General features: G+C 36.3%; 1 protein-coding gene and 1 pseudogene across 3 annotated transcripts in view; one reads left to right on the top strand and one right to left on the bottom strand.

Annotated features, from left to right (window-relative positions):
- LOC306867009 (centrosomal protein of 290 kDa-like) overlaps window positions 1-11,057 on the bottom strand; it is a 33,694-nt pseudogene extending 22,637 nt beyond the window's left edge. The window contains exons 1-6 of the transcript XR_013786117.1: window positions 10,965-11,057; window positions 10,091-10,112; window positions 7,359-7,405; window positions 6,923-7,066; window positions 6,115-6,167; window positions 4,856-5,002 (exon numbers count right to left, since the gene is read on the bottom strand). The product of XR_013786117.1 is annotated as a centrosomal protein of 290 kDa-like (transcript). The remainder of the gene's footprint in view (window positions 1-4,855; window positions 5,003-6,114; window positions 6,168-6,922; window positions 7,067-7,358; window positions 7,406-10,090; window positions 10,113-10,964) is intronic.
- Window positions 7,055-14,858, top strand: part of LOC306866726 (protein O-mannosyl-transferase TMTC3-like) — a 35,382-nt gene continuing 27,578 nt past the window's right edge. Inside the window, exons 1-3 of one of the 2 annotated variants that reach the window (XM_079412023.1) lie at window positions 7,055-7,148; window positions 13,211-13,424; window positions 13,514-13,732. In XM_079412023.1, the coding sequence (XP_079268149.1) occupies window positions 13,236-13,424; window positions 13,514-13,732 (408 nt within the window). In that variant the 5' untranslated portion in view covers window positions 7,055-7,148; window positions 13,211-13,235. Of the gene's footprint in view, window positions 7,149-11,674; window positions 11,808-13,210; window positions 13,425-13,513; window positions 13,733-14,858 lie in introns of those variants that run through there. The other variant, XM_079412022.1, reaches the window with a different exon arrangement.

Genomic DNA, 14,858 nt, shown 5'->3' with positions numbered 1-14,858 from the left:
TCTTTGTTAGTTCATACTATCCTGGAAGAATTAACATGCTGTAAAAATATATTTTTCATTGTTAGTTCACGTTAATTAATGCATTTCCTAATGTTAACAAATGAGACTTAATTATAAAGTGTTATCAAAACCTTTAATGCTTTATAAGCATTTTTTAAGGATTTTATTGAGAAGTTTAAACAGACCCTCTCTCTCTCTCTCTTTCTCTCCCCCTCCCCCTCCACACTCACTAAACTCACACAGTCAGTCACCCACCCAGTCACCCACCGCACACATTAGAAGCACAGAGACAGGAGAACTCTGATAAGTTTGAAAATTTTCTTTTCGCCATAGTGTATTGTAAATTCATGAAATAATCACATATCCTCAGACTGTCTTGTTCTGTGTATGTAATTTTTTATGAAGTGTTTGGAAGCTGCTCTTAAAAGATAAAAAAAAAAAGTGTTCTTTTTTACTGTAACTTTAATAAATTGCCATTAAATCATCGTTCAAGATATCCTAAATCCGTCCGCAATTTAGCATCATCAGTATTTTGGCATCATGACAAAAAATGTTTGGTGTGATTTCCGTGTTTCTGATTGGAGGAGTATGAATTTGTTTACAGCCCGTTTAAAAAAAAAAAACACACATTAAAATAAATATAGCCGACTTCCTGTTGGTCGTAGCTAATGACTGTAAATTAGAAAGTTGTCCGGATTAATAAGAACAATTTATATACCGAGTTTGGTGTCTGTAGCTATCATATATATATATATATATATACAAATTAATAATTATATACCATTTAATGTTGATCAATATTAATTCCAAAATGTGTTAATATATTATTAAATTTTAAAGTTTATCTTTTGAACATGACTATTTTTCTAACATTAAAAAGATTAATAAATGCTTTAAAAAAAATTGCTCTTTGTTATTTCATACTATCATGGAAGAATTAACATGCTGTAAAAATATATTTTTCATTGTTAGTTCACGTTAATTAATGCATTTCCTAATGTTAAGAAATGAGACCTTATTATAAAGTGTTATCAAAATCTTTAATGATTTATAAGCATTTTTTTAAGATTTTAAAAAACAGACCCTCTCTCTCTTTCTCTCTCTCACCCACTGCCTCAATCCACACTCAATCCACACAGTCACTCACACAGTCACTCACAGCCCACCCCCACCCCTCACTCAGCAGCAGTGACAGGGAGCTCTCACTCAGAGGCAGGCTGGCAGGGAGCTCTCACTCAAAAGCAGCTCTGATAGTTTTTAAATTTTCTCCTCCGCATAGTGTATTGTAAATTCATGAAATTAATCCCATAACCTCAGACTGTATTGTTCTGTGTATGTAATTTTTTATGAAGTGTTTGGAAGCTGCTCTTAAAAGATAAAAAAAAAATGTTTTTTCTTGTTTACTGTAACTTTAATAAATTTCCATTAAATCATCGTTCAAGATATCCTAAATCCGTCCGCAATTTAGCATCATCAGTATTTTGGCATCATGAGAAAAAATGTTTGGTGTGATTTCCGTGTTTCTGTTTGGAGGAGTATGAATTTGTTTACAGCCCGTTTAAAAAAAAAACCCACATTAAAATAAATATAGCCGACTTCCTGTTGGTCGTAGCTAATGACTGTAAATTAGAAAGTTGTCCGGATTAATAAGAACAATTTATGTACCGAGTTTGGTGTCTGTAGCTATCATTATATATATATAAACATTAATAATTATATACCATTTAATGTTGATCAATATTAATTCCAAAATGTGTTAATATATTATTACATTTGAAAGTTTATCTTTTGAACATGACTATTTTTCTAACATTAAAAAGATTAATAAATGCTTTAAAAAAATTGTTCTTTGTTAGTTCATACTATCATGGAAGAATTAACATGATGTAAAAATATATTTTTCATTGTTAGTTCACGTTAATTAATGCATTTCCTAATGTTAAGAATTGAGACCTTATTTAATGATTTATAAGCATTTTTTAAAGATTTTAAAAAACAGACCCTCTCTCTCTTTCTCTCTCTCACCCAGCTCCTCAATCCACACAGTCACTCACACAGTCACTCACACCCCACCCCACCCCACCCCTCACTCAGCTGCAGGCTGACAGGGATCTCTCACTCAGAAGCAGTCTAAGAGCTCTCTGATAGTTTTTAAATTTTCTCCTAAGCATAGTGTATTGTAAATTCATGAAATTAATCACATATCCTCAGACTGTATTGTTCTGTGTATGTAATTTTTTATGAAGTGTTTGAAAGCTGCTCTTAAAAGATAAAAAAAAAAAAAAATGATCTTTTTTACTGTAACTTTAATAAATTGCCATTAAATCATCGTTCAAGATATCCTAAATCCGTCCGCAATTTAGCATCTTCAGTATTTTGGCATCATGATAAAAAATGTTTGGTGTGATTTCCGTGTTTCTGCTTGGAGGAGTATTAATTTGTTTACAGCCCGTTTTTAAAAAAAACCCACATTAAAATAAATAATGCCGACTTCCTGTTGGTCGTAGCTAATGACTGTAAATTAGAAAGTTGTCCGGATTAATAAGAACAATTTATGTACCGAGTTTGGTGTCTGTAGCTAAAACTAACCCCCCCATTTTTGACAAAAGGTGGCGCTATAGAGTGTCTCTTCCACGCCCGTTTATGAGCTTTTTCCAGTGTCTAACTATCATTAATACTCATATGTGTGTTGAGTTTCATGACATTCTAAACATGTTATCTGCCTCAAAATCACCAGAAACGAATTTTCAACTTTGACACGTTGCCATGGTAACATAATTTTAGATATCAATATTCCCTTCACAGTTTTACATCGGCCGTGTTTTGACATTATTCTGGTGAAGTTTGAAGCAAATCGAGTAAAAATAAGATGCTGAATTCAAAGCATTTTGAAAACGACACACTTCCTGCAGCCAGTTGGTGGCGCTATAACTTTCAGTCATAATAGTCACATCTATCCGATCGGCATCACACAACGAACAAATCACTGAAGTTTGATCTACATCATACAATGTATGTTGACGTTATTAGGCATTTCCTGTGTCTCATTTTTCGCCATAATTTCATCGCCTCGCCACGGGCAAACCGTTCGACATATCAAAAATATCTTCGCAATTTAGCGTCCCCAATGTCTTGAGATCATGTTCACCGAGTTTGGTGGCAATTGTATGGAAATCCTCAGAGGAGTATATCAAATTCCAGAGCATGCGCTTTTTAAACAGCCCTGAATAGCCGACTTCCTGTTGGGCGGAGCCTATGACATGCTGCGCGGAAGTTGTTCGGCTCAATGAGTTCTATATGTGTACCGAGTTTCATATGAATACGTGCAAGTATGTGTGAGCTATACATCAAGCTTTCTGACAATTTTGCAGGGGGCGCCGTAGAGCCCCTGTGCCACGCCCGGGTCCCAGCCTCAGCGGCGTCCTAATGGCCGCAGGTTCCAATGTGTGTGCCAATTTTCAAGAGTTTTCGGGCACGTTAAGGCCCCCAAAAGTACCCGGATAGTCGAAATAAAAAATAATAAAAAAAATAATAATCCTTAGAAGAACAATAGGGCCCTGCGCCTTACTGGCTTGGGCCCTAATAATAATCCTTAGAAGAACAATAGGGCCCTGCGCCTTACTGGCTTGGGCCCTAAAAAGTGCTACTAAAGTGTGTAAATACATTCAGTTATAAAAATCTACCTCAGCTCATGCTTAAAACTACAGGGAGCCCTTTTACATTATAAGGTTACAATTAGGCCTAACAACTTAACCCAAACTTAAATTTAATTACTATTTATTTTTAAATAGATGATCAACACTCAACGTAAAAAAATTAAATAAAACTTAATAAAAAAAAAAAACTTAATAAAAAAAAAAAAATCTAGGCTATTTGTTCAAATATATTCCATTACACACTGGCTGTCGTATCATGTTTCTTAACAGAATAATTTAAACATACATTAAATAATTAAAACTAACAGGTTTAGTAAAATATTGAGTATATGGTGCAATATTTTGTGAAATGCTCCTTTCTAGACTTCATTTCTCTAGTGAACTGACAAGCTGTGGACACTGATGACTTGCTGAGGTGAATGCATTTTATTTCCACGCTGTTTTGTTGATGTCTTTCTGCGGTTGAAACACTGATTGAGCAATTACATGTGGCGTGAAATGTTCAGTCATGTTTATTCGCATTAAGTAGTACAGAAGAAGGAATGATCTTTCCGCTATGCTCTGCACAAATCTGCGGCGCGTCACGGCTCAGACAGGAGAACTGGAGCTGATCGCGGCCGCTCTAGTCAATGCTTGTGTTGGGTTTATACCAGCACGTTTCTGAACCGTCCCAGAAGCGGCTCTCCAAGGCATTTATACAGAGATCTGTCATGCCACATCAAAGACGGTCTAAACACTATTTATTATTTGAATTTCCTGAATTTTTTTTTTAAATACTTTATTTGTACATGCGTACCGAACCGAAAGACCTGTACCGAAACGATTCGGTACGAATACGTGTACCGTTACACCCCTAATATTTAGTATATAAACATAACATTTTTTTTTTTATATATACATGCGTGTGTGTATTTATATATACATAAACATACACAGCACACAAACATATATTATGCAAAATAAATGTTTATTTTGGATCGTTTGACAGCACTAATATACATTATATATTTTCACTGTGTAAATTTATTTTCATCTTTTCGGTTTATGTTTATGAGAAAATTATTCATGTGTAAAATAAGTGTAAAATATGTCTCATTTAAAGAAGTACTGCAGCATTAGAGGTGTAGAGGTGTCTAGACAGTGAGCCTGCCATGCTATGATGGCATTATATGGCAGGCTGAAGGTGATTTGTGGATTACCTGCAGGTCCTCCATGCACTGGTAGAGCTGTTGGTTGGCTTTGGTAAATCTTCTCTGAATCTCATTGCTCTCCTCTTTGGTCTGAAGAGGTTCTCTCTGCTCTACCTCCTTTCTGTAGAACTCCACATCCTGTTGCAGTTGTTCGTTCTGCAGTAACGAACAAATCCATTATTCAACCTGCTGTCAAGCATGATTTATTACTAAATGAGTTGCTATCATACATCATTACAGCGTGTCATATTACTTAATTCACCGCACTTTTGAATTTTTCATACCAGACATTTGACATTGCAGTAGTGTTGATTAATTTTCTATAATTGCACAGCAGTGAAGCCATCACTCAGGGCTTGGCAATAAAGTTGGCTAGTTCCAGAGAGTTTCAGGCCAGTTCTAAAACAAACACTTGCCCTATCATGGAGTGCTATGTTGATCATGTCCATCTGATTTTATATTATGAGTTGTTGCGAGTTAAAATGATTCATATACAAGTTAAGATTATCTAACTGGCTAATGTATAAGGTTTTAACGAAACTTGCATAAGTAAGAATAGACTGAAAATGATAAACAAATTAGAAATCTGCGCTTCATAAGCCATGTACGGTACTGTTTTCCAGACAAAACATTTTTGTGAAATTATATCTATAGCTATATAAATTTCAAAATGTATTTAAAATGAGTAGCTTTGATAATAGCAATAACATTTTTTTTTATATGCACTTTTAATAAAACATTTTATTTTGCAAAGAAAAAATGTACAGTATACAGTATTTTTTCTTTTTTTACATTTTTGTGGTAGGGTTAGTTAAATTATTCCCTGGGAAAATTGTTTTAAATTAATGAAACAGTCTACCATAGCAAAAACAACAACAAAACATGCCAAAGCAGATGGCAATTTGAATTTATCCAAGGACACCTTGAAGAACAGATCAGACTGGTGGTGCAGATCCAATTGACATTAACGTGCTTCTAATAAATAGACTGGCTTCTCTAATTCTGCCTAATCTGGGGTCTTACCTTCTTTGTAAAATGCTTTATCTTGAGGGGGCATTGACAAGAAATGACAGCAAGAAAAGAAAAGGATAAAAAGAAAACAATAACAGGCATGCATGAAAATGAAATGATCAGTTGTGGAATAAAGATGAGAAGAGATGCAAATAAAGGTGATATTAGAGAGAGAATGGAATGGATAAATTAAAGTAACAGAAAGAAAAAGATTTAAGATTGTAGTCCATATAAAAGCTTTACACAGGAGGACATACCTCTCTTTTGAGTTTCTGTTCTTCTCTTCTGCCTCTTCAGCACGGAGAGCCAGCTGTGAGATGCAAAACATACAACCAATGCATTAGGTTGTTCTCAATCCCACACTATCCCTATTATTATTCCATATTTTTTGTTTTTAATGAACAGGATATTTATCCAACAATTAAAATAAATAATTTTGACACCTTTAGTTGAATTAATAACCAACTAATTCAATTAATGGCAGTAAAAATGATTTATAATTATGAACCTTTTGGATTTTAATGACCAAAACCTAACATTTATCAGACCCTGTCTACAGCACATCAGGAAGAAAAGGGATTAATCTCAGTCTGTTCTCGATTTTTACACAGATTTAAACGTGCATTAAGTCAAGCATTCAAGTTATTGTAAAAAAATTACTTTTCTTCAATATATTTAACAGCTCCTAATGTTTGATATGTTTTGACTTGAATTAATATTCCTATTATCTAAGGTACTGTATATTTTATTGTTACATTTGATCAACTTTTATCTATTTAATTTTTATGTTTATTTACTGTTTATTGCTGGAAAATAATAAAATTACACAAATTCTGGTTTTAAAATGCATTTATTTATGTCCCAAATTTGGTAACCGGGTTACTGACATAACAAATATCATATAAAATAGAAAAAAAAAATTCAACAGCTCATCTAATATTTAATTTGAGCTTGACAGTCAATATCTGAAGGTTTAGCACTTCCTTTCACCGACCACTTACTGATAAAAAAAAAACTTCAGGGTCTCTGCCACTCTTTTGTACTCTATTCGTGGAAAGTTCCTACCTCCTCATTGGCTTTCCTCTCCTTGCCCATTTCCTTCTCCAGCTGGGTCACCTCTCTCTCTTTGCGCTCCAGGTGACTCTCCAGTAGGTGAATCTCATTCCGGAGGAAGCGTGTATCACCCCCTCCCATCACGCGCTGGGCCATCTGGACAGGAAGTAAGGCAGATCGGAATAAAACTCAAGACCCAAGACCCAAAACTCTCCATCTATATATATCTCTGACACCGGTGAGTTGTGCAGCTCAATGACATCTCACTTATTGCACAATAATAAACATATCAAAGGAAATGCGATGTGCAGAACAACTATAGTTTTAACAGACAGCAACACACAAGGAATTAAGGCTGTAATCCTCTTAAGACTGTACTTGTACACAGATGATGCAAATCAAATAAGTGCACTTGTACACACAATTATTAGTGAAATACCTCCCTTACCGCTAGCTCACCTTCCAGCTTTAGGACTTTGGCTTTCAGCTCATTTTCTGCAATCATTTAATACACAACTATAAAATATTAACAATAAAATATTAGAATGATGTTTGAAACAATTACAGTGCTTGAAAAGCTCTAGCATTTAACATAATTGTTAGATAATTTGGTGACACTTTGGTATAGGGAACAATTCTCACTATTAACTAGTTGCTTATTAGCATGCCTATTATTAACATATTGGCTGTTTATTAATGCTTACAAAGCACATATTCTGCATGACCATATTCTGCCTTAATCCTACCCAATACCTAAATTTAACAACTACCTTACTAATGATTAATAAGCAGCAAATTAGGCGTTTATTGAGGCAAAAATCATAGTTAATGGTTTGTTGACAGCGAGAATTGGACCTTAAAATAAAGTGTGACTGATAATTTCAGCCTTAGGTTTGCTAAGTATACTGGAGTTTTAAACAGAATTCTTTAAATTTAAGTCTAAAATGATTTACTGAAAAATTTTAAGATTGAGATTTGAAATCTCTTACTGACATGTTCTGCATTCAAAATCGAATTGCCGATGATGTCATTCTGAATTCTGATTTAAACCAGTACATGTTTTATGAATGAAAATATAATTTTTTGGTAAGTGACCTTGAGTATACAGTGCCCTCCATAAGTATTGGAACAGTAAAGACCAAATTGCTCTGTTGGCTGTGGAGTCAAGACATTTACAAATATGATTAAAAGATGAATATGAGACAAAACTAAAAAGTCACATTTTATTATTAGCCGTTTCAACACATACATGTTTTACCAAATAAAAAGAACAGCACTTTTAGAGTTCATCCCATTCATTGATGTGAGCATAAGTATTGGTACAGTTGAACATAAGGCAGATATAAAAGATGAAAAGCTATTATTTAGTTGCAGATCCCTTGCGCACAATCACAGCAGTGAGTCTGTGACCCGTAGACATCACCAGACTCTTGGTCTCATTCTTTGAAATGCTTTTCCCAGCCTTTAATGCAGACAATTTCACTTGTTGCTTGTTTTGGGGAGTTTTCTGCCTTTACTCTCCTCTCCAGCTGGTGAAATTCATGCTTAATCAGATTTAAATCTGGAGATTGACGTGGGCAATCTAAGACTTTCCATTTCTTTGCCCTTATGAATGAATGAATGAATGATGCATTTATATAGCGCCTTATTATGTATTGCTGTACACCCAAAGCGCTTTACAATCATGTGGGGGGTCTCTCCTCAACCACCACCAGTGTGCAGCATCCACTTGGATGATGCGACGGCAGCCACAGCACAACGGCGCCAGTGTGCTCACCACACACCAGCTACAGGTGGAGAGGAGAGAGTGATAGAGCCAATCAAGTGGATGGGGATTATTAGGAGGCCATGATAGACAAGGGCCAGTGGAGGCAGTTTGGCCAGGACACCGGGGTTACACCCCTACTCTTTACGAGAAGTGCCATGGGATTTTTAATGACCACAGAGAGTCAGGACCTCAGTTTAACGTCTCATCCGAAAGACAGTGCTTTTTTTTGACAGTATAGTGTCCCTGTCACTATACCGGGGCGTTAGGACCCACACAGACTCCAGGGTGAGCACCCCCTGCTGGCCTCACTAACACCTCTTCCAACAGCAACCTAGTTTTCACCGGAGGTCTCCCATCCAGGTACTGACCAGGCTCAACCCTGCTTAGCTTCAGTGGGCAACCGGTCTTGGGCTGCAGGTTGATATGGCTTATAAATTCCTTGACTGAACTGGCAGGGTGTTTTGGGTCATTGTCCTGATGCAATATGAAGCACTTCCCAATGAATCTGGTGGCATTTTCTTGAATATTGGTAGGCAAGATGGTTTTGTACCCTTTCAAATTCATTCTGCTACTGTCATCATACATTAAGTCATCAGTAAAGTTGAGAGGGCCTGTTCCAGAGACAGCCATGCATGCCCATGCCATGACACCACCTCCACCATGCTTTACAGATGAGGCTGTATGCTTGGGATCATTTGCAGTTCCCTTTGTTTCTCCACATTTTTGCTTTCCCATCACTTAGATAAAGGTTCATCTCTGTCTCATCGGTCCATAAACACAGTTCCAAAACTCTTCTGGCTCACCTTTATGCTTTTTTGCAAACTCTAATCTTGCCTTTCTATTTCTGGTGCTGGTCAGAGGTTTGCATCTTGCTGTGTAGCATCTGTAATTCTGTGTCAAAGTCTCCTGAGGACAGTAGATTGTCAGAGCATCACCCCAGCTTTCTGGAAGTTGTTGGTGACTTTACAGACACGTCTTTTAGGGTTAATTTTCACAGCTTTTATGATTTGTCTGTCATCAACTACTGTTGTTTTCTCAGCTGATCAGGTTGTTGTTGGTTGCTGGTGTCGCTGATTTTTTTTTATTAAAAGACTTGAATGCTATTATTTTGCTACATTACAAGCACTGTTATTTCCTGTGGGAAATGCAAATGGAATAATGACTGTGCATACCAATTCTTGCTTGCTCTGCACCCGCACTGTCTACAACTTCATAGGCACATTTAATTTCATCCAGTTTCATCTGAGGGTCAGTAAGACATCAAATGTAACATCTAGACTGACACACACAATACTATTAAAATGACTGAGAGTAACTGCAGATGGTAATGATCAGAAAATAATTAGTGAAAGAAATTCAAAGCTTTCCAACTGAAAGAAGCAGATGTGTGGTGACGGTGTATGAGTGTTTACCCTCAGGAGTGTTTGTGAGATTCTAAAGAGCTGAATCATCTGCTTTCATGTCCCGTGGTTTGACCTACGCGGGAAGGAAAGCATGATTGTCAGATGAATTTGCAGGGAGAATGTTTTTGTCCCTCACACATTCACACTTGTGGGGAAGTCGTGGCCTAATGGTTAGAGAGTTGGACTCGTAATCCAAAGGTTGCGGGTTCGAGTCTCGGGCCGGCAGGGATTGTAGGTGGTGGGAGTGAATGTCCAGCGCTCTCTCCACCCTCAATACCACGACTGAGGTGCCCTTGAGCAAGGCACCGAACCCCCAACTGCTCCCCGGGCGCCGCAGCATAAATGGCTGCCCACTGCTCCGGGTGTGTGTTCACGGTGTGTGTGTGTTCACTGCTGTGTGTGTGTTCACTGCTGTGTGTGTGTTCACTGCTGTGTGTGTGCACGTTGGATGGGTTAAATGCAGAGCACAAATTCCGAGTATGGGTCACCATACTTGGCAGTATGTCACTTCACTTCACTTCACTTCACTTCACTTCACATTCCAATAAGCAGATGTCAGTCTGGAAGCAAGCAAAGATATAGATCTTGAGCATTTTTTCCAGTTGTAGATTTTTTCTTTCTAGATCAAAAAGTAGTCCGATTATATAACCTAAAATGTGTAAATATATAAAATACAAAAGAGTGAAATATGAGACTTGTTGTGTGATTTAAAAAAAAAAAAAGGTAAATATTACATGAATATTATTTTATAATATTTGGATAAGTGGCAAACTACAAAATAGTGTGACATTATAAACATTTTGATCATTGGATCAGGAATAAAAATTCCTGATCATTGTACTTATCTACACAGTTTTTATGCCTTAAAATGGCACACACTTACCATCAAAATCAAATCACAGATTTTCTCATCATCTTCTCCCAGATCTTCTGGGTCTACTCCCATGATCAGCTTCCAATCTGCGGCCGCAGGCATCTTTTAGCTTTTGTATAAATGTCCTACAGCGATGAACTGAACAACATTTAACCTGTTAGATGTCAGATGGCGTTTTATTGCCAGCCTTCTACACAGACAGTAAAATCTAATGCTAACGTACAGTATTCTTATTCACACAGACTTCTCACAGGGTACTATGATTACACCCTCATAGAAGAACGCAGAATAATAACAGCTTTACTATAAATAAGAGGTTAAAAGACAATCTAGATATTAGCAAGAATAGCTGTTTTAGCATTGAATACAATTTGTCATATTTTGTTTAGTTTGTTAGGTATAGTGTTAAAAACTGAATATTAGGAAATAAGTAAAGACAGAAAATCACCTCATTGATAAAACAGCCTAGCCATCTTGTGTTCCTCTTGCTCTGCTGCTGCTAGGCAACCATGAAAACAGTCGTAAAGCGGAACGTCGTAAATTCGTCTCCTCGGGCTCTTGTTTTTACGCTTTCTGACGCTCATTAAATTATTCTCCATTATGCGGTACGTTCATTTCAAAGGATATAAAATGAACAAAATATATCTATCTGCAGATATATTTTTAATGGAATGACATTGTCGAAATTGTTAACCAGTACTTTGTAACTCATTACTTTTATTCTGCCAAGCATTTTTACCCGGAAGCAGTTTTTGGTCCTTGCTAATTCAATGCTTTAGCTCGAACTTGATGCTTCAGCCAAAATAAACACACACATTCTCTTTTCATTTAGTTTTAACCAGAAATGACAAGGTGAGTTGTCCATGTGATTATATATTACCGATCACTGATGGCGGATTGAAGTCAGTGCATGCTATTGGGACAGCTGAAGTTAGACTTGATCTTTAATCAGATCAGTGTCCTGCTCATTTAACCCAGTTTCTTCTAATCATCACTACATTCCTTATTTATTAGTGATAGATGTTGCAATGATGTTTTTATAACTATAATGACGGAATTATTCGATTAATTTAATTGAAAAGCAAATGCTTACTGGTAGCTGGATGATTTATGAGCTCCATTCATTCAGCACAGATTATTGTATTCAATCATAAATACAGTATTGTGCTGATCATTCGACTGATTTACTCGTGGATTTAGGTTTGCAACGCAGTGCTGTGGGCTGATTAAAACAGGGTTAACGTTAGAAAGGTTATGGATCATTTCAGGGGATTTTAAAATGATGTTTTACAGGCATCAAAATAAATTAAATACTGAAAGGCATGGATTATATATTTGTCCAGCTCTAAAATTCTAAAATATTCCGAAAATAAAATATGCCAGAAGTATATTGCACGTGTAGCAGTCTTTAAAGTATTTTTTAAATACTCTTTTATAACATTAATAATATTTTGAATTAGCTTTTATTTTAAAATTTTCAGTTTTCGTTTAAAGTAATTTTTTTTTTTGTCATTGTATTAGATTTAAAAAAATATTTCTTCTTATTATTAGTCATTGTAATATATAGTTGTAGGCAGAGCTTCTGTAATTAATAATAATAATAAATAACAGTAGCAATTTTCTGCCTTAAAATAGAAGATAAAGATAAAACCGTAAACGGCAAAAACAACAACAAAAAAAGGTCAATAGTTTGAAACGTTGACCACTACTAAGCGATGAAAAATAAATCAGATCATAGATGGCACTATAGAGCACAGAAATAGAAATATGGACTTTTTTTTTTTATGAACCATGAAAACCTTTCCACAATATAGTTTTTCCCCCCTAGTTTATAGCAAATCTGGCATGCATGTAGTCTGGAAGGCCATTGTTAACAATCATCAAAAACTGAAGTTCAGCATGGCCATCCGAGGTCAATGAAGAACGTAGGGCGTGGCCTAGTTTACTAAAACAGATATTATTTCTTAAGCAAATAAGTAACTGTGATGAAATTTGGTGAATTTATGTTATACGTTACTCTGAGAAGGCTGCAGGAAATGACTTGACTCAGCCTGTTGGTGGCGCTATAAAATTCGTAAACCTTATAATAGCTCTAATTATTTAGTACATCATATCTTACATGAATAAATGAGTTCTTTGCAATGAATCAAAGCAGTTCACATAAGGTCTGAATGGTTCATTAACAAAATGGTCTGAATCAGAATGATTCTCTGATCATATAAGGAATCACAGGTTTTTCTCCTTTGCTCTTGCAGTGCTCAATGAGGTCTCACGTCAGTGATGGCTGTAGTGTCTTGGAAGGAGATCTGTCTTCTGACTGGACTGGTGGTGGGCTGCTACTGGAACAGCCTGTTCTGTGGTTTCGTGTTCGATGATGTCTCTGCTATCTTGGATAACAAAGACCTTCGCCCCACCACACCACTGAAGAACCTTTTCCTCAATGATTTCTGGGGCACACCTATGTCAGAGGTAAACTTGAAGAAATTAAGCTTGGTTTCTCAAGATATAATGTTTTTGGAGGCTTGTATCCAACCTTGTTTTTTTTTGTTTTTTTCCAGGAGAGGAGCCATAAGTCCTACCGGCCGCTTACTGTTCTCACCTTCCGCCTCAATTACCTGTTCAGTGAGTTGAGCTCCTCTTCATACCACCTCCTCAATGTGGTTCTCCATGCCGTGGTGTGTGTCCTCTTCCTCCACTTCTGCCGTCTACTCTTGGACCGAAGCACCAGCCTAGTAGCGGCTCTGCTGTTTGCTGTCCATCCCATCCACACAGAGGCTGTAAGTAACTGCTATTATGTCACAGATTCATCAACATGGTTTATGCAGCCAAAACATGAAGTTGAGCTTCATTTGTGGAATTTGCTTCTGCTATTTTCATGTAAAGGGACTCTATTGATCAACATGCCACAATCGTGTTGAAGTTTCCTTCGTGATTTACTCTTTGCCTTTGTTGCTTGAGGAAACTATCTTTGGCACAAACTTGAGGAACAAAAACTCAAATTAAGTGTCTTTGTAGATGCCACCTCATGGTGGCAGTAATAGACAGAACTTAATGTTCTAGTGTGCATTGCATGTAAAGAGTTGTGCATTATCATGGAAAAACTGTTTGAAATTGAGCCTTTTTCATTTGTCAATATTGGTTTCATATTTCATATGTTGTTCTTTCTTTTTAAGTGAGATATCACTTCAAAAGAAAGGACAACATGAGGGCAAAGTCCTCAGAGAGGGTTATTGATCTTGTAGCTCAATGCAGTGGTACACTATCTGTTTGGAGTACTTTGCTATAGGATTGGTGAATGTTTATCAGGTAGAGATCTGTGCTGCTCGTGAAATGGTTGGGGATCAGTCCCTGTGCAGGTGACCTAAGAACTGGAGTGTTAATCTGATCTTAGTCTTTCTCTAAAACTATTATACCCTCCACCACAGTGCTTATCTTTAGACTAACTATAGAAATAATGTATAGTACATTTCTTTGCATAAAAAGTTCTTGCCTAATAAGCAAAAAACAATCTAACATTTAGTAGTAATAATAATGAGTAATATTATGCTCAATGATTTACTCTGAAATAGTCTAAAAGGGTTATTTAATATTATATTTGTTATAATTGCATTTATGCATTTAGCAGATGCTTTTATCCAAAGCAACTTCCATTGCATTCAATGGGGTCAGAATTATACATTTCTATAATCATAAATTGCATACATACACTATATATAATATGCATTTTATATATACCCAAGACGTGTCATTCATATAATTTTGAATGAGGAACAATACAACACTCAATATGGCCACTCTATCAAATGAAGCCCCGCCTTCTGAGTAAAAGAGCCAATCGCTAATGGGTAAAGTCATCGTGTCACTGCAGCTGCTGTTAGAAGTCCCGGTTGCCATAGAAACAGT

The sequence above is a fragment of the Barbus barbus genome (genome assembly GCF_936440315.1).
Source record: "Barbus barbus genome assembly, chromosome: 48".
Taxonomy (NCBI): domain Eukaryota; kingdom Metazoa; phylum Chordata; class Actinopteri; order Cypriniformes; family Cyprinidae; genus Barbus; species Barbus barbus.
The sequence above is the reverse complement of the archived record's forward strand: the minus strand, read 5'-3'. Positions and strand labels throughout refer to the sequence as shown.